This window comes from Oxyura jamaicensis, chromosome Z, assembly GCF_011077185.1.
Source record: "Oxyura jamaicensis isolate SHBP4307 breed ruddy duck chromosome Z, BPBGC_Ojam_1.0, whole genome shotgun sequence".
Taxonomy (NCBI): Eukaryota; Metazoa; Chordata; class Aves; order Anseriformes; family Anatidae; genus Oxyura; species Oxyura jamaicensis.
Window position 1 is genome coordinate 80,880,713 of NC_048926.1, and position 20,055 is coordinate 80,900,767.

Here is a 20,055-nt window from a genome sequence, read left to right on the forward strand (position 1 = left end):
ATAAAGGAATAAGCTGTCGTTAGCAACCTCTCTCCAAACAGTAGAGCTGTCATCTCATTGTTTTCCTTTGCTGGCATGGGGGCTGGTGTGGGCTTATATACCCTGTCAGTTCAATATTAGTCTAAGCTTTTAACCTCTTCTTGAATTTCAGACTTCATAAAACTGCCAAACTTGTTATTATGTAATATCACCCATTTTCTGATCAATTAATAACTACCACCAAATAACTATGGGACTTGTCCTTCCGTCTGCTTGGTGATCAGTATTCCAAAACAGTATTTGAGGGATCAACAGTTCCTCAAAAAATGTTTAAAAAGGAGTTAAATACATTGATTTTTTTTTTTAAATCTGTTTTTCTAGAGTATGGTGTATTTTATGCCATATATACACGATAATTTATCTAGTACTGTATTGTAGTTGGTGTTTATATATCATGAAATATCTCAAAGATAATACATCTCACTACTTGTAACACAAGTTTTCTTAATATTATCCCCACAAAAGGGAGAAGACGTAAAAACAAAGTTTTCTCTATTAAGAAGTACTTTACAGACAATGTCATTTCAGTCTTCTACCAAAATGAACATAGACACATACATACACCAGCTTCAGATAACTACTGTTTAAAAGAAAACAATATAGCATGCTCCTGTCCATTTTAGTGAAATTTTACTTCCAGAAAAATGCAAGAATGCCCAAAGAAGATCGTGATTTCTATGACACCGTAACTGCCCATTAATATATGCAGTAAAGGGAACATAAATATTACTTTTCTATGTAAAAACTGCAATCACAGTGAAATGTCAGCTGTGTTTTATCTCCAGAAAGTGTCACTTGCCGATCTTATTGAAATGTGCTAAGTACCTATAAACTATAAGACACAATTTTAAAATGTAGGTTCTAAAATATGAACGCAAGAATAAAGAGGACCATGTATTATTCTGTGCTTAAACACAAGATGTGGAAGTTTTTAAGCAAGAATTCCTGACAGTGTAAACACTGCATTTTTTTTTTTTTTTTTCCGACAAAAATGTTTAAGTATCTGCTTTTAAAACCCCACTCATTTTTACAACATGGTAAGGCTAGAATGTATTGCCATACCAGTTACTAAACAATACGGTTACTAGAAGTTACACTGAGTAACTTTACTACTGCTTTGCTACACCTGGTAATTTTGTTGCTCCTTTCAATGCACCTACCAAACTAATGGCACCTTATTGCACAATGCAGAAAGTAACCACCCTCAGCAATTCTCAGTAAATATTGCCACCCTGTTAGTTTTATACGAATGAATGTTATTAATCTGCGTGAATAGATCCAACATTCTTACAAAAATATTCTTAGGAACATAAATTGTTTAGACAATGCTGTAGGAAGAATAGGATAAACACAAGGGAAAATATAAGATGAAAATCATATCAAACACTAAAGAAAGACTTCTGCAGATGATGCCCATCTCGAGCCAGCCCTGTTTTCATCTGTTCAAGGAAACTCTGATGGCTGGGTGCTGCTGCATCTCTTCTGAAAATATCATCCAGGTCCTTTGAAGAAGCTTTTGTTCTAGTGCTATTACCCTTATGCCAAGCATTAATTCTCCTTTAAATAATAATAACAGTATCTAAACAATCTCAAAGAGAACGCTGAATTTGAAGCCTGGCAGCAATTCCTGCTTGTTTCAAAATAAAAAATAATAAAAATCCAATAGTTGCTGTGGTTGAATTTCATTAGCATCCTTGGGTCCACAGCTCTAAGGTAAAAAAAACACTGAATTTCCAAAGACAGAAAGCATCCATCATTTTTTTTTTTTCTACTTGGCAGTAAAGACCGCAGTAATTTGATGTCCTCTTTATTCTTTAGAGGAAGCGTATTCCACATAAGAGGACTCCAAAACTCGTCTCAGTGTCCAAATGCCGGTAAGCTGAGGTCCCGTTTCCTCCAGGAGCAAACTGCCTCCCTAAGTAGATGAGCTGCAGCTTCTCCCGGCAGACTTCAAAGCACAGAGGCGGCTTCTCTGCCCACGACAGAAGGAACAGCACTGCATGAAGCAGCAGCAGCCGACTCGGGCATCCCTCCTTGCTTGCTCCATGCATCACAAAACATCACTGGTATCACCTGTACGCCTCCCATCCGATTGTCCTCCTCCTGTAGCACCTGGCGACTGAGGACCTCACAGGGTATGGGAGCCTCTGAACAACCTAAACAAACCCACAAACTTCAGTTCTTAGTATTTCACACCCCAGGTAAATACCCTCATCACGGAATTAAATAATTTAGTTCTGTTTCTCCTAATCTCCCCTTGGCACTGCTGTAGTCGCTGTACAAAATAAGAAGTCGCTGAGAAAAGACCGGCTCTATGAGACAGTGAATTACACATTCACTAAACATGTAGAAGAGATATTAAAATTATTCCTCTAGTTTAAAAAATATTTATTTATGAAAAGTTGAATAGCTTCAGTATGGTAATGTATTTAACGTGGAATAGTCCATGATTCCCAGAGGAAAGACTTGAACTTCTCTTGCACGTCAGATGACTGCTTCTATCAAAAATTTGTACTTCCCATTGCAGAAAGTTTCAGTACAGAGGTTCTCTTTTAACAAAACAACAAAAATATACAATTTTCATTTAGCACTGTATTTACAGGAAATTATCATCTTACAATATGTATGTTAGGATTGTTATTAATCATTTGCTACTGTTTTACTTCTTTATATTATCACATTTGTCTTTTTTGCACTTTTCTTCTAAAATATATCTGATCCTACCCTGTTTTAATGCATTTGCACGTCTCTCACATTCTATTCACTTCTCTCCCTCCTCCTTTTCCTACAATCTGTTCTGTATCCTGTTACTTGTTTGTTCTTTTTCTTTTGTACTTCCTCGAAAACCTTTTACGCTATCAAAGTTGAATTTCTAATCTAACACGTTAATCTCACGTCCTTTACATAAAACCTTGGAAACTGATCCCAGCACCTACTGCACACGGAACTGAGTCTACACAATACAGTTTGATATGAAAGATGGAAGAAGTACTACCTGCAGGAATCACCCAGATTAAAAAAAAAAAAAAAAAGAAAAAAAAAAAAGAAAAAGGTTTCTAGCTACTGGAAATCCCACCAGGATACTTCTCCAATTTCTCCTTGGATCTTTTCTTTCCAATGTGTATCAGCCCCAAGCCACTAGATACCTGATAAACTTTAAGCCTGTCCATTGCTCTCTGATTTCACACACACTTTTAAGAGATAACCTTTTTTTTTTTTTTTTTTCTTCTTCTTCTTGAAAGTGCTGTGCCAGAAATAAGTACCTTCTTCTAATTTTTTAATTCATCTACTTCCTGGTTAGGAGTGCAACATCCATTGTCTACTGACACCTTCAGCTTTTCTATGTCCGTTTTCATTTTTTTCCAAGAAATTAAGTGAAATTGCTTGTGGTAGTTTCACCAATGTACACAGACAAAACCAGCAGAGAAAAAGATTTAGTTTTGGCCTATATAAATTCTCCTTTGTTTTGTTTTTGTTTTATTTTAAGAAAAGTAGAGGTGTTGCAAATGTCTGTAAATCGAATATATTTCTGGACTAGTATCTGCAGAAAAGGTTAAAGTATTACTTTTGCAAATAATTTTTTCAATTATGTTTTCCAAAGGAAAACCTAGCTGACAGCAAATGTTTTAAACTACATGAACATTTTTCACATTCACAACAGATCAGGGGGATTTTCAAATCCTAGATACTATTATCCACTTCGAATTCACACAGTTTATTATTATTATTATTAATAATAATAATAAAATAAAATCCACGTTTTCCTGTCATCAGCACTGTAATCTAATGCTTTGACAAGATTTACTGGTTTCATTCGAAGATGAGACCTCTTCTTAGAAGAAACACTGAAAGATCAAGGAAAACAATTCTTTCCTCCAAAGTGGCGACACTGCATGAGGAGTTGCCACAACTTTCATTCAAGCCATTTACTATCTAGGCCAGTTATTTCATTTCATAAGAGACAGAAATGCCTAAATCAGCTAGAGCACTGAGCTCCAGAAAACCCAGAAATAGATGTAATTGTTATTAACTGAAATTGTAGACCTTATACTCATTCTATCATAATCCATCATAATCATAATGGGGTTTGATTTCCATAAAATATTGCCCTGTGTATACCGGATATATGTCCAATTCTCACTGCAGTGATTACATTATACCAATAACATCAACATATTTAAAACAATATAATTTGATTTATATGATATGATTTAAGGTTCATTTTACGTGAAAAAAAAATCATTGCAGATAGTAAGTGTTTCACACAGTTAGCATACTTGCCAGAATTTTACAAGGGACAAAAATGCAGATTTTACAGTATCTGGAATTATTCAACCAAAGGCTATAAATAAATAAATAAATAAATACTTGTTAAGAAAGAAGAGAGTCTCAAGGAAAGTCTGATATCCTGATGGGATCAAATGCTCATCCTACACTGTTTAAGGTATTTTGTCATCAAACTGTTTGGTTATTTTCATGCGTATGTGAACGAAGCAGTCAAAATGCAGAAATACAGAACCTGTTTTTAAGTTTATACCTTTGAGGGAACAGAGCTCTGCTCTGTGTTCCACTGGCACCGCCATTGGATTAAAAAAAAATAACAAAACAGGAAAAAGAGCCTGTCATTCTCCTCGCCTAGAAATAATCTCTTCACAACTGGTAATTTAGGGATACTATCCCTGTCTTAAGTGCTCAGCATCTCACTTTAGCCAAGACTGCACCATGTTTAGGAAAGAAGAAGAATGAAGCAAGATAAGCACCATGAGGAAAATTTAAGGAACTGTATCTCTCCAACCTTCTTGGGAAAAGTTCTGGAACTCTCACTCCAGAAATTAACCTCCTACACTTGACTCACCATATGCACCTGTATCACACTCTAGAACCATGAGGTATTTTTGGATCTGAGTCTTACCGAGTATTTTAAAGTCAACCGCAAAAAATTCAACTTTGCTTAGTAAAACGTGCAACAATCACAGCGACAACACTGCTACTAAGAGTAACTTATGAAATATAATTGAAATAGTGAATTTTAAATAGGCTTTTCAAATGTTTACTGCGGGAAATTTCACTTAGGAAGCATGATGCAAGAGATGCACAATACCTACAAAGTTCCATGTTAAAAATATTACACAAATTGTGCAGTGTCTCTCACATACGTGCAAACACAACAGAATAGTGTCCATAAAATGTAAATGTTTTTAACTGTCAAGTATTGATAGGTGAATCAGAATGAATCAGTATTCAGTGCAAAACTGAAAAAGACTGTGCCTCTAATAAATTCAGTACAAGCCTAGCAAAAAAGCCTGCTGTTATCATGAAAGCTCATGTTATCATAAGATTACAACAGACGTTGAGTGAGAATACGTACAAATTTAATGAAATGTAAAAGAAAACACTTCAAATCATAACAAATTTCTGTAGTGCCTTCTATTGCATCTCATCGCCTGTTAAGGGCTCTTGTCACGTTAGCTGCCATATTAAACTACATGGCAGTGCCACCACAATATGACATACAACGAGTTTTTTGTTTTACTGTAAGGGAGAAACTTGCTTCTATTAGACAGAAGTTCTGAAAAAAAAAAAACAAAAAACAAACAAACAAACAAAAAAACCACCCAACCAACAATCAAGTATTTGCATCACAAATAAAACGATCACGCAGGGAAATGGAGGATACTGATTAATAAATTAAAACATCCTAGATTCATAGCTCTTCATATATAAGCATACATACATACACAGACACAACCGTGCACACGTACACTTCCACTTACCTCAACAGCTCTCTTTATGTATGGTATCTGTGTGCCACTGTCCAGATCTTCGTTAATTATCAGTCTCCTAGCCCACTGACCTGCTCTGACAACACCATTGCCATGAATTAGGACCAACAGTTTGTCAGGATTGGTTAAGGCATCTTCGCTCATAAAAATAAAGCTCTTTGGTTCACTCTCGGTTGCATCAATCTGCAATTACAGCAACACACGCTTTTATGCATCAATAAAAAAATTTAAAAGAACATCTGTACTTATAAAGTTAGCCCCCAGGACTGGTTTCAAAACTTTCACCCTTTAACAAATAGTTGTGTGTATATATATATGTTTTATATATGTGTGTTTTAAGGATTAAGGTGTGCCCGGCACTAAAGAAAAATAAAGCCGAAGCTATTATTCATGCCATTTCACTTTGAACCATAAAAACATACCGTGCTTTAGAACAGTTATCCAAGAGAGATCTAAACTTACTGTCTCCAAACAAAAGGAGGAGGGAAGGGGGAAGGTGGGTGTTAAAAAGGATGCTAAAGCTTATTTACAGAAATTTACTGGCGAAAGAGAGAATCCATAAAAACCACCTCTGGGAAAACAAAACAAAAACAAAACAAAAAAAAATCAACAACAACAAAAAAACAAACAAATAATTTGTCATCTCTGTTATGCCTGAAGCAACAATGAAAGTCTGATATAATATGAAAAACATCCTAGAGTTACATCTCAGCCACCTCAACATAAAGACCCAATAAGGCACGTATGAGCCAGGATGGTAAATTTGTCTGCTATAAATTTCATAGGATAGGCCAAATGAAATACAGAAATCCAATCTGGATTTAAATATTGGCTTCATTAAGAGTCCTGCACCAGGGACAGTGGATGGAAATCTCTTTACCCCCCTGTAGTCCTCACCTCACGGCCCACACAGGTTAACTGTATGGCTGCTAGGAATTGCCTTGGATTGCCTAGAACCCTGCAACAGTGATGAAATCAAGCTCAAGAAGATGTGAGCCGGGCTACTCGGAATGCTTCAGTTTTTCTCTCATTCCTGGAGATGCTTTCTGAATCTCCAGAGTCTTTTTAAGTTCTTTTCAGGCTCTTTTAGGCTTTGCATTTTTATTATTATTATTATTATTTTTAATGAAGCCAATGAGTTTACTCATTTAGGAGTTCCTAACTGGAAGAACATTCAGCATCTGCCACAGGGCTGAAGACCTTATGCCCTGCTCCAAAAGGATGTAACATCTCAGGAATCCCAACTTTCACTGTCTACAACAGGAAATGTGCTGGTCTTCTCTCACACTTTGTGAGAAAACGTAAAATGTGGCAAAAAGCAAAAAAATCCACCCCCACCCCCAAATCTCTTGAAAAGAATTTATAATATATGAATATAACTGTATCCTACACTGGGGATACCGTCAGATCACATTGCCACCTCCACAATAAATCAGTACTGATTTATTAAATCTTAATGTAGAGGATGCAAACAGTTAGAAAATGCTAAATTTCAAATAGTAGTGAGGTAATGATACGAGGTGATTGTCCTTTGGCACATAAACTGAATACTTACAACATTATAATTAGGACAAAACATTGCAAATTTGTACTTCAGACTAACTTGTAACTAAACTGTATGTTTTAGGATTTATAAGCCAATTTTTTGTTCATTATTGAGGAAAAACCAGCACCTGTTATATGTAGTAGAAGACACAATATAACTAGTTCACATTTTCGCTGTTATGCTGATGTAAAAAAGTAAAAAAAAAAATAAAAAATCTACCAGGCTACTAAAAACTAACCCTTCATTCCCTTCCTCAACTTGGAAACTTTCTTTTCTTCAAGGTAATTTCTCTTCAAACAGTAGTAATTCATTAAATTGCCCTCTCACTACAGAATGCACATAAAGGTCACTCTTGTGCACAACAGTACTTTATTGACAAATCAAAGTAGAGTATCACTTAGTGCTAGACACACTGAGCCCATGTAAAATAATTTATTTTTATTAGCCACTTGCACTTCTGGGGCTACTCATGAGCCTTTGTTTAAAGACAAATTGAATAAATTCAGTAAAATGTGGAGCTTCAATTTGTTTAATTTAACAACTTAATTCAACTTTATTATTCACTTCCAATAACAACCTGCCAATAATTCGTAGCTAAGAATGTCAAACCGATCTATATTCTATATAATTTACTGCTTAAAATTACCGTTCAAGTTCAGTTTTCCTTTTCTCAGATTTATTTTTCCAATGCAAAACTATATGTGAACTGTTATGAATGTCTGCAGTTACGAGGAATTCTCTGATGAGTTATGCACTCTACACACATCATGAAGTTCTTACAGTTTTCAAACAGTGAAGTAATTTTTCCATGAGTTCCACCTCTGATGAGCTATCACATGAGGTAGTAGTACCAGTGTATAAAATATTTCAGCTGCAGACTAGTTGGTATTTTGCAGAGTTGCTATCAACGCAACAAAATACACTGTAAATCCAATCTTATTCCAACTTCCATGCTAAGATATCATCATTATGGCTCAATTTTCAGATCTCTGCCATCAGCAGCCTAAGATGCACGAGACTCATCTAGGCTCTAGGGGACTTTGGACTTTAATTCTGCCCACTTGAAGTTTAAAGTTTGAGATTGCTCCAGTTCAAAATTTTAAAGGGAAAAAAAACAAACACACTAATATCTTTCTTACACATATTAAGAAACACCATGAAAAACATAATGAGAGCCTACAAAGAGGTGAAACAGGCGTTACCTTGAGACTGGAGGAATGAACAGGGCAAAAAAACAGAACAGAAAGTGAAACAAGTCAAAAAGACTGTAGGAATTACAATCAGCAGGTGTAGGGAGAAAACCGGTCATTTCTGTTGCAAGACAAACAAGTTTTCTGTTAAGTTGCTCTCCATAAAGATCACTAACTCACTTAGGTTACAGACTTCACAAAATTGAATATCCTTACTTTTTATTTTTTAAAGTGAAAACTACCGATCGATACTACAAGCTGCTAATTAGCAATTTGTGATTCCTACAACTAAATTAACACACCTGAAACTGGTGAAATTTTTAAAAAATCAAGTATTGACTGGATTTGGGTAACAAAATAACCAAAAGGGATAAGCCGTGGAGATAAGAGACCATTGTTTCTCACAGAAAAATAGTTTGTGGCTTTCTAGTAGATCAAGAGAACTACTGAATGAAGTTTTATCTATTGAAGTGAAAGAGCAAAGCATTGATAAGTTAGAAGATTCTGCAAAGTGAGACCTTTCAGTACCATCGTCAATAAAACATGTTGGTAATTATTTAAACTTCCATCTCAGGCCTTCCCAGAAGCTGTTAAAGATGCATTTAATTCAGAAGCACCCTCTATTTGTCCTCAACAGCTAAAGAACAGCAAAGATCAATCACTGATTATGCCATTAAAACCAGAGAAATACAAAGGCTTCATCTGGATAAAAAACCTGCAGTCTTCTTTGTACTAATAATATAACCTTCAATGGAGCACAAAATGAGAAATTTAAAAGAAATAATTGCACTGCTTCTCCCTGAATATGAGTTTCTTCATTTAAATTTTCAATCCGGTCGTAGATTTCACACATTAAAAGAACTACAATATTTTACACTAACATTAACATCGAAGCCTCTCTGGAGGAAAAAAAGGTTTGGATTTATTTGGCATAGATGCTAAAGTAATAAAGTAACAAGCAAACTTTCCAGATTCCCAAACTGTTCTTAGTTTTATACCTGAAAGGAAATTTACAAATACTTGAGTCCCAAAACTGAAGCTGTCACCTGGGAAAGCAAAATAAAGACAGCAGAGGTGGACTTTGTCCATGATTACGGAAGATGAGAGAACATGACACGCTGTCCTAGTGAACCTCTGGCGCACAGCATTTCAGTGCACTGCTAAAATCATATTGGAAAAAATTCCACTCCGCTTAACACAGTCCCGAAAGGCATTTCTTGTCTTCAAACATCATTACTCCATCAGCTTCGTAATCAGCTGACAGAAAAGCAAAGGCCAGCACACCGACTTTCTGGCGACAAAGTTCGGGAAGAATGATTCCAAATTTACCTCTGAAATGTTTATGTAAGGTGTTTACAACGGAGTGGCCACACTGATCAGGATAAGGGCCCCAGGGTCCTTTTCCTGCCAGATCACTTAGGGGAGTAAGTATGAGAAAAGAGCATTTACAGAACGATTCTTCCCTCTTTTTGGCAACCAGTGACTTTGGAGCTTCTTGATCCAGAGTTTGTTTCTCGACAAGCAAGTACAACAGTTCGATGTACCTGTCGCACCTTAATACTGTCAAATGGGTTTTTTGAATGCATTTGTACCTTTCTCCTTAATAGGATGCTGTGGCAATGAGTTCCGCAATATAATTGGGACCTTTATGAAAAAAGATACTTCCTCTCTTTCAGCAGAGATCTCCTGCCTGATAATTTAAACTTGATGCCCCCTAGCTTCTCTATTATGAAAAAAAAAGCGAAAAACCATTCCCTATTCATCTTCTCTTCACCTTTCATGATTTTATAGATTTGTCATATTCCTTCCTCAGTCATCTATTTTCCAAGCGGAAGAAGCTTTCTGTCTAATCTTTCTTTGTCTGAACAGCATTTCATTCCTGTGATCATCCTTGCAACCCTCCTCTGTATTTTTTTTTTTTTTTTAATTCTACATATCCCTTTTGATACGGTGTCCAGACTCCACGCAGTGTTCAAGATGGGGGCCCACATAATGAGTGGAATGATGATGTTTTTCTGTTTTGTTCTTAACACTTCATAATTCCTAACATCCTATTTGCTTTGAGGGTTTTTGACTGCCATTGAGCACTAGCTGATGTTCTCAGAGAGCTATTCGCAATCACTCCAAGATCCTTCCTGAGTAGTAATAGCTCATTTAGAGGCCACCATTGTGTTTACAGAGTGAGTTCTTTTCCCCATAATTTCACATTTACCAGAATTGAATCTCATGTCATTTTATCATCCAGTCATTCAGCATCATGAAATAATGCTCAAACTCATCACAATCAGCTTTAGATATCAGGATTCTTTATTATTTTAGAAAAAATCAGAAAAGTTATTTACATTCTATCAATTACTCTTTCCTTTTACTTACAAATATGTGTCAGTGCAGCCCTTAACAACACTGCATCGGTCAAAACTTCTTTCATCTGTGAAGTATGAACACCTTTTTTTTTTTTCTTTACCTTTTAGCCTATTATTAACTCATAAGGGGACTCCCTCCTCTTACGCCAATGCCGTGTCTTCTTTAGAAGCACTCTGCAAGCTTGTTGGCAGATTACTGGAAATCCAGGTACCCTTTTATTGACAAGATCTTGTGATTTTCGGGCCGTCAGTGCATTCCAGTAGATCGCTTAAAATGAAGGCTATACTGACTTTTGCCCCAGGATAGTATTTCTTCCTGATACACAGCTTTAGGAATCTCTCCTGGAACGCTTCAAAAATCATCACATGCTTACTTTTTTTTCTATGCCTCTTTTGAAAGTAGCTGATCCGAGCAGTAAGTTATACACTAGTTTGTTGTTCTGCACCTTCACATTTGACTTCTTAAAGAACCTTGGGCTTAAAAACCATCTCCTCCGGGAAGCTGACTGTTGTACGATAAATCAATTCATTCTAAGATCGCATGCCAATTTGAGACAGTTCCTCAGAACGATACACCCTGCTTCAAATAAATAAATGAGACCAGCGTGGGGTGGAAACCTCTGGATTAATACTACTGGAAATAATCACTTTAATTGTTCTCATTTGAGCTGAGCATTCCTTTTGCTTGCAGCTCATCTATCGGTCTCATCAGCTGTTTTATTAATAACTTCTACAACTTTAACAAGCTCTTGTAATTAATTTTGGGTGATCTTACGGTGAATTTGTATCTAACATATCTAACCAGCAGTTACACCCCTTTTTTCCTCACTTGCATGGGGCTCACAATTGCTACAAACCATCTTACTATTTCTGTTGGCCTCCTTTATTAATTTAAAATTCATTTCCTTGTGCTGTTCCTTGGAGCTTGTTGGGTCACTTAACCATAGCCTTTAGACAGCTCTCATTTTACATCCTTCTGCCTCATTTTTGTAGTTTTTCTTCATAACCTGGTTTTGATTCTGCTAAGGTCTTCCTATGAATAAAAGCCATTACTGCAGAATGGGATTCATACCTTGTGCCAGATTTTCCACACTTCTCGGAATTAAATGGTTGCATTGTGCGCTCTTCCTTCACTCCAAAGTGCAGCGTACTCATGACACTTGCAAAAACTGGAGAATGGCTTAAGTGCACTACTGACAAACTCCACCAGTAGCTCAATGATCATGACACAATTTGTAATTAAGAGTAAATACAGATCATTTCAACAAGAAGAGCTATACAAGGAGCTTTTCTTCTCCCAAGCTAGACACACAAACCTCAGAGTAGGGCAGAAGAGAACCCACAGATGTGACGGAGGTGAGGGCAGTATGGTGCTACCTTTTTGAAGGTTAACGTTGCCATACCTATATGCACTTCCTTATTACATAGAAAGTCCCATAGCCTCAAAATTCGGGCACGTGAAAGTTTAAAAATGTCAGCTTCCTGGTTTCAGAGCGTGACATTGCTCGAGGAAGTCTTTTGACACTTTACCAGTCTGGAATACAGAAGCATTCCCGGACCAAAACTTCACTGGTGGAGAAAACTAGTTGTGCAGAGAAGTTAGAGAGCCCACGCCAAGCACTGCATCAGGCAGGCTGTCACAATGAGCCCAATCCTCTCCTGTTCATGCAAAGAAATCTGAAGCAAAGGAAGCTTTCACAGGTGGTCTCAGGGCATTACTGGGCTTAGCAGCTGCTGATCCCCTGCACAGTCCTGTGCAGCTCCCAGACACTTCTGCCCTGACGATGAAGACGTTGGCAAAGCCTGGACAGGGAACTCTCATCAGCTGGGACAGGTTATGGAAACATTCCCTGAACAATGCTTGGGGAATGGAAAAGGGAACTGCAAAATGTTACGGAACTAAGAAAGTAAAAGGGAACTTTGCTTCCATACCTGAAATGGCTTTTTCTCTGCTGAATACGAAGGGCTGGCTGAGAATAACGGTAGTGGAAAAGCTTCTCAAATACCACATGAATCCTTTAGAACAGCGATGGAAAACCTACCCAGCACAGTCACGCTGCTGTCTCCCCACAGAATATAAAAATACCCGAACAACATCATGTTCTCGCATACACTTACAGACAGCAACACTCTCACGTGCTGTCTGGGGACTGCTTCATCACTTCTAAGGGCTGATCAAGTGTTTTCACCAAACAACATCTACATTTTATAGCACAAACATGTTTTAAGCTCCTGAAATTGTGTGTTTAAAGGAATTATAAAGTAGACATGGATCAGTTTACTGAGACTCTGTTTTGAGCTTATTACTCTGTATGTCTTTAGCTCTGGGAACCCCTCTGTAGAGGTCTCAAAACATTCACAAATGTTTTTCAAGAATTTTGTGGTTCCTCTACCAAAATCAGCACATTCTGGAGTCTGTCAAGGCAAGGAAGGCTCAGCTAGAGAAATCAAGCACATGAGAAGTCAGGCAGATCCATCTCTCCAAACGCACACACACGCTGCGCGTGAAGTCATTGTCCTGGGACAACACCATGCAGAGGCCGGGCACATCTCGTCTTTATCTGAACTCTGGACTGAAGTCTCTGCTTTTCACAGATCCAAGCAAACAACACCTTCGAAAAATATTTATACTTACCGGGAGAGATACTTTTTTCAAATGGCATTCCTTTTCCAGTAGTCCATAAACATATTGAGTAATAATCTGTAAGAAAACAAAAACAAAAACAGACCTCAAGAAAAAGAAAAGCAAAGAGAAGTTAAACCACTTACCGTAATGACATATCCTGGCAGACAACTTAAAGGCTAGCTGGTGAAACTTCTAAGCACTTGCTTCTAAGCACTTGTTTTGCCACGTATCTGAATTCCTCACTGTACAACTAAGTGCAGAAGTTAGGGATTTATCCAAAAGGGTCCTCTCTGGCTCTCAGCAAAGGCTGCTTGCCAGTACAAAGAAATTGTAACTGTACCTGTGAATCCATCACCTGCTGCTGTGTGAATAATTATGTGCCTCCAAACTAAGGATTATAACCAATTAATATATACTCAGGGGTACAAGAAAGGCTCTCTTTCGCAAAGAAATACTTTAAAAGCATTTTTTCCATAAGCAGGACTCCTGAAACCCTCTCCCCTGCAGGTTCACTTCATGAGCTACATGGAGAGCAGATCTTTTAGTCACCCTCAGCACAAGTTGCCTTGCCATTTCTATTCACTGAACTGGGGAGGGATGGGTCAAAGGTGTTCTAAATAGAAAAAAAAGCCCAGCTGATTCCTCAGTATGGGGGAGTTTAAGTCTCTTGTCTCCATGTAGAAATAAAATTGAAATTTTAGACCTGAAACAAAAGGAATTATTTCAAAGAGCAACCAAAAAAAAAAGAAAAAAATCAACTTACTCGCAACCAAAGAGTTGCTGTCTCAAAAGTAACCAAGTTGTTCACACTTCAAAGGTTTGCCTAATACCTAGGGAAATTTTTTCTTCCTTATATATTGTAAGAAAATGGAGATGCAGATGGAAGAACTTTCTAACTATTATTAATTTGGGAATTAGGCTGCAAAACAAACGAAAGTGCTTTGTCCATATGGGGTTGTAAAAATGGTTCGGAAGTAACTGCCTGGATTTCACTGGCTACAGAAGTTTGAAAAAAAAAAAAAAGTCAAATTAAAGAGGAAAAAAAAAAAAGCTCATTAAGAGCCTCAAATGGTGCTTGCCTTCCCTTTAAAGCTTGGGGAACTATGTTTAAATTCCAGACAGGACAAGATCTAAGTCACGAAATATTAATCTAAGAATATCTGGGTACAAACCCAGCTGGTATTCTTTAGTCCAACCGCTCAAGGCCACAATTACTGCCATCTGAACCCGCAGCACATTAAGCCGCCGCAGAAACGCTGCTGTAACAAAGCTCTCAAGTGATGGCATCTTAACAACACACTATGAACCGAGCAAGTAGGAGCCAGGGTATCATAAACTTCAGTTTTAATTTTCCTAATGCAGAATTACCAAATAAAGTTTCAATGAACTCCAAAAGTTTTCATTATGTACACGTGAGCAAACACAATATGCAAACGTTTGGAGCATATTTGGAGCGAATTAGAGGTACTGATGGAAGCTAATTAAAAAAGTCGTACCCATCCCCCGCCCTCCCTACCCCCCACTACACACACACACGAAAATATCTTTATTAGGATTCTGTGAATTCCTTGCTCAAATATGTTCATTGATAGAATTATGTTCAAAAAACTTTATGGTTTTAAAGAAAATCAGTCCTACTGAACATTGCTATCTACAGGGAAACTGCATTTGGAGAAGGAATTTAGCTGTGAGCGATGAGTTGATTTAAGACATGTTTATCCCCAAAGCAGTATGTTAGGAACATGCATACAGTGTAATTTTACCTTCAGGGCCAAACTTTTTATGGTTCACCGAAATCAACTTCAGTGTAATGCCAACAAGTACAGCAGTTAAGTTCCTGCAGTCTCAGATGCTGATGTTGTACAGACATTAAAAAGAGTGTAATGATAATATGGCCTCAAACGTAGAAATTTTATTTTCCACTCCAAGCCCAGGCATCTACTAACCATCAAAAATACTAGAAAACTTGGAAGAGAAAAAAATTGCTACGAAGAAAATATATTTAGACACCGCTTGCAAAAACCTACTCTTTTTTTTTTTATTATTATTTTTCCAGCTATGTGTTACATATCTGTTTCTTCTATTCTCTCTTATCTATTTAGACTGTGATGTCTTCAGGGCAGAAGCAAACCTTTACTGATTTTTTCCAGAGCCAGACTCAATGGGGCTCTGATCCTAACCGGCTCTTTATGCACTACTCTGGTATAACAAACAGTGATAACAGCCTTAAAAAGGGAATGGTGAAACGAGGAGAGCGCTCTCCGGTATGGCAAAGACCTAACCTAATGAATGTTTCTAATGAAAGAAAACATGAAGAAAGATACAGCAGAATGGGGTTTCTAATGCAAAGAGTGAGATTCAGGCAACTCGGCGGCTGGATGGTCTCCAAGGCTGACACAGACTTGAAGAAAAAGTGCTGTGAACTGCCCCAGGATACCTAAAACCACAAGAGGGATTTTTTGTCAGCAGGAGATGAACGGGTTGAGGGATATCCCAGCAATGGCTGGTGCGCTGTCAGCTTGGAAGGACGGAAGGTGACACAAAATTTCCTCAAGTAGCACCAAATCCCCAAATTTCCCACATCTGAAAACACCATCGTCTTGTGATTTTATGGTTCATCTGTAATTTTGAAAAAAAACACCACACTTTTTTTCCCTTTTTTTTTTTTTAAATATCAAGGAGGGAAGGGAAGTGTGCCACGTTATTTATTTAGTAAAAATTAAGTCTTACTACAACAAATCTAGGTCATTTAAATAGCCAGTACTTCTTACTATTATCAGTTTATGTATACTGGTAGAATCTTTAAGATCTGAAAACTTTTGCAGAATCTTGGTTTCTTGAATGAGGAAGTGAATATGGCTAGACTCTATGAATTCTTCTGGACTAGCTGCCACACAGTCGCTTGGGACTGGAGGTATTGTCACTTATCCAGTACAAGCCATCCTCACGGCAAACTGTAACACTTGCTAGAGAGCCCTAAGCATTTTACTCAGACTAACCTGAATATTTTTGCTTTTTATAAAGCTTTTCCAGCTCATCAGGTGTGCCAACAGTGCAAGCAGTATTCTGCACTGCAATTGCAGGGGACAAGGCTGCTGGTGAGCAGGCAGCCCCAAGTGTCTGAGATGGAACAGGAAAAAGAAGCAAGAGTGAGGACTGCCGGCAGCGTGTGAAGTCAATGGCGTCAAGAAGAAAGGAGGAAAAATGGTTGTTCTTGTTCTTCATATTTCTTGTACGAACACTGGGAGCCTAGTCTTCTCATTGCCTGCAGTGAGAACTGGGGAAAAACACAAACAAACAAACCAAAAAAAAACAAACAAAAAAAGAACAAAAAAAACAAACCACCACCACCAAAAAAAAACGAGGCAAATCCATGCCTCTCATCTCCTGTTCTGATAGCATAGGAGAAATCCTTCCCCACCACAAAAAAAAATGGTTAGCCTATCACTCTCACTCCCCAAAACTGTATTAAAACTGTGAACTGAGAGAAACTTTCCTTCCAGCAGAAGGTGGTCCTCGGGAAGGAAGCTAAATGGCTTGTACTTCAGTTTTGTTTCAGCGAGCTGAGGAGCCGACATCCCACTTCTGTACGCCCAAGGATTTTCAGCCATCAGCAGCATCACAGCTTTTCTTACTTTTGCTGGACCAGAAGAGTTCCTAGAACAAAGCTGGGCTGCTGAGAGCAGGGACCACAGACAACTGAGTGCAACACATCCTGACCAGTAAGAACAGCAGATTACCCTCCTAGGTGCACTAACAATACAAGTACCTACGTTCTCCTATCACCTCCTTGCAACGGTTCTCCTTCGTCTGCTGTGGACTGCACTGAGAGCAGTAATACACGTTGGGCAGGACAGGAATCCAAGTTTAATGCTCGCTGTTGCCTTTCTGAGGAGTTTAGAAGAATGTTTTAAGTAGGATCTGAACAGTGTAAATATCGCTGTAAGTACCTCTTCAAAGTACTAGCGGCCACAAACATGACATCTGTGAAGTCTGAAAGTCTTATGCATAATTGCAGGATATGTCCTAAGATCAGTGCAATTTACTGTATTTCTAAGAGGATTCAACCAATGGTATCAAAATCGATACGCAATGGTGCAAAATTAAATACCGACAGCTAGGAATTGACAGAAATGAGAAATAACAGATAGGAGATAACCCCACAAAGATAAATTTAATCCAGTTCTCTTACTTGGATAGACAACAGAACTCATTTTAACTACACAGCTATTACATTGATGACCTGGACAGATAGCAAATAAGATAGAGACAAAGAGAGAACGCTACAGAAAGAGAAGAAGAAACACCTTATCTCATTTTTAGGCAGAGTATTACTCTTGCATTGCTAAATAGCTTTAACTATGGCAGCAAAGACAACAATGTTCTATGCAGTCTACAGAGCAAAACCAAAACTGCAGATGGAAACATAGTTCTCGTATGTGTAACTGTAGTAGACATTGATTGGGAAGGCCCTGGCTTCATGTGGCTTCTGTTCTTCTAAGACTGCTTGGTTCATGTAGAGGACTGTTTTCAATTGCCAAGAAGCACTGAAAAAATCTGCTAGCAGCATAATTTGTAAAATCTTTGCAACCATGCTGAAGCCAAGTGAGCAAAAGATCAATACTTGCATACAACAGTGTGAAACTAGAGATTAAAGACTAAGAGCCATTGAGACTAACTAGTTAGAAAGATACTGAAGTACCGAAGCCTAAACGCGATTGTAAGTGTAGATAAATACAGAAGAGACTCTTCAGTGCAGAGTCAGATGTGATATGTATTGAACATCTTTAAGTAGCAGAGGTCTGGAAGAGAGGGCAACCAAAAGCCTGCCTACAGAGCAAGATGGCAACTCAAAATAATATACCACAAATTTGAATTGAGTAAGAAATGGAAAGAAGCATTCTGGCCAGTATCGAAAATTTTAAGAACCGGCTTGACATACACAAGGAAAAGCAGAACTGGAGCTGACCCAGTGGTGAACCTTCCCATAACAGAGATAGCCAGGTATACAGATAGCAGGTCACAACTCAATGACTTCTTTTGTAACACCTGCATTCAAATCCAGAGGAGCTGTGTGAGCACATACCACATCAAAAACCATGCTGGGATGCAATGAAGTGCACTGAGCCTTGCCAGTCAGGCCCCCTCCCTGCTGTGCTTCCTAACTCAGGTCCTCTGAATTCTCTCAAATTATTGATTAAATCTATTACTCTCGTGGACGAGATCCAGCTGGGTAGGTCTCAAATTCCCAGGTCACGTTCCTCGTTCACAACAGCTCCAAAAACAAGTAGAACCCCAACTCCACAACTGCCGCTCACCACCACTTTTATCGCCCCAAGGGCTAAATGAGGCGTCACTACTCTCTTACCGTTACTCTGCTTCACATCCAGACTGAGATACACTGGCAATGACATACTTGCTCAGGTGGACAGAAGGCTTCTGCCCCAGACGTGCCCATTTGTGAAACAACACCCCTTAAACACCTCGTCAGATCACTTGTTCTCATGCATTTTTCGAGAAAGTTCTCAAGATAAACAAAAATGCAGAGGAAGACAATTTTACTTGAAGGTTTTTGTTACTGTCCGAATTTGTCAGAACCATGTAGATGCTAAATTTCAAATTAAATACATTGTAGCTGATAAAACACGGATGGTGTGGCATTTTCCTTCTTGCCTGACCTCCTCCTTTTTTCGTAAGGCCTATTGTAAGCAAGGCTAAACATGTTCCTGCTGTACTTATTATTCTTCTATTAACCTCGTGAGTTAACTATACTTTAACCTCAGTTTAATCTCTTAAATAAATGTGTGGTAAAGAAAAGCAAAGAAAAAAAGGGGAAAAAATTACAACTGAAATATTACTGAAAAGGATTTGCTCAAAAGCACCGAAATGTGACCATCTTTACTTCTACAATAACTTGTTTGGATACAATTTGCTGTGCTTTAAGTTGAAATAAAGAAAAATGCAAGTGTTCCTTTCCTTCAGAGGATGCAGAAAACTCAACCTTTAGGTTCAATCATTTGTCAATTCCCACCCTGTGACAGGATTGCACTTAACATGTTCAACATTACCCGTTTGCCTGACAATTCTACATATAGACCACAATCAACGTCATTTGCCTTTCTGTTCTTTTTTTTTTTTCCTGAAGTAGTATGTTTGACTTGACATTGCACACTACAGCAAAAGAATTGCTGTCAGCTCCCAAGCCCTCTTAAATGTTTCCAGCCACCAATTCAGCACTGACTTACTGCCTTCTTGAATCTAACTTAGAAAAAAAAAAACAAACAAAAAAAAGATCTTTCACAGGCATAAAAGAATACTATTTTCAAATAATTTAAATTCAACCTCTGAGATTAGGCCCCCCAGTATTACTAGTAATTTTCTAAAAGCTCCAAGGCTGTGTATGCAGTTGGGGGTTTTATCTTAAACAACTATAAACCATGAGAAGCGACACCATGACCAAGTGATCCATTGTGAACACGTCATGTTTTTTCTTAGTTTGTAAGATTTG

General features: G+C 37.9%; 1 protein-coding gene across 3 annotated transcripts in view; it reads right to left on the reverse strand.

Annotated features, from left to right (window-relative positions):
* Nucleotides 1-20,055, reverse strand: part of FAM172A (family with sequence similarity 172 member A) — a 251,083-nt gene that overhangs the window by 184,094 nt on the left and 46,934 nt on the right. For all 3 annotated transcript variants that reach the window (XM_035310870.1, XM_035310869.1, XM_035310871.1), the window contains 2 exons: nt 13,557-13,622; nt 5,814-6,005 (listed from right to left, as the gene is read on the reverse strand). In XM_035310870.1, coding sequence (XP_035166761.1) covers nt 5,814-6,005; nt 13,557-13,622 — 258 coding nt within the window. The remainder of the gene's footprint in view (nt 1-5,813; nt 6,006-13,556; nt 13,623-20,055) is intronic.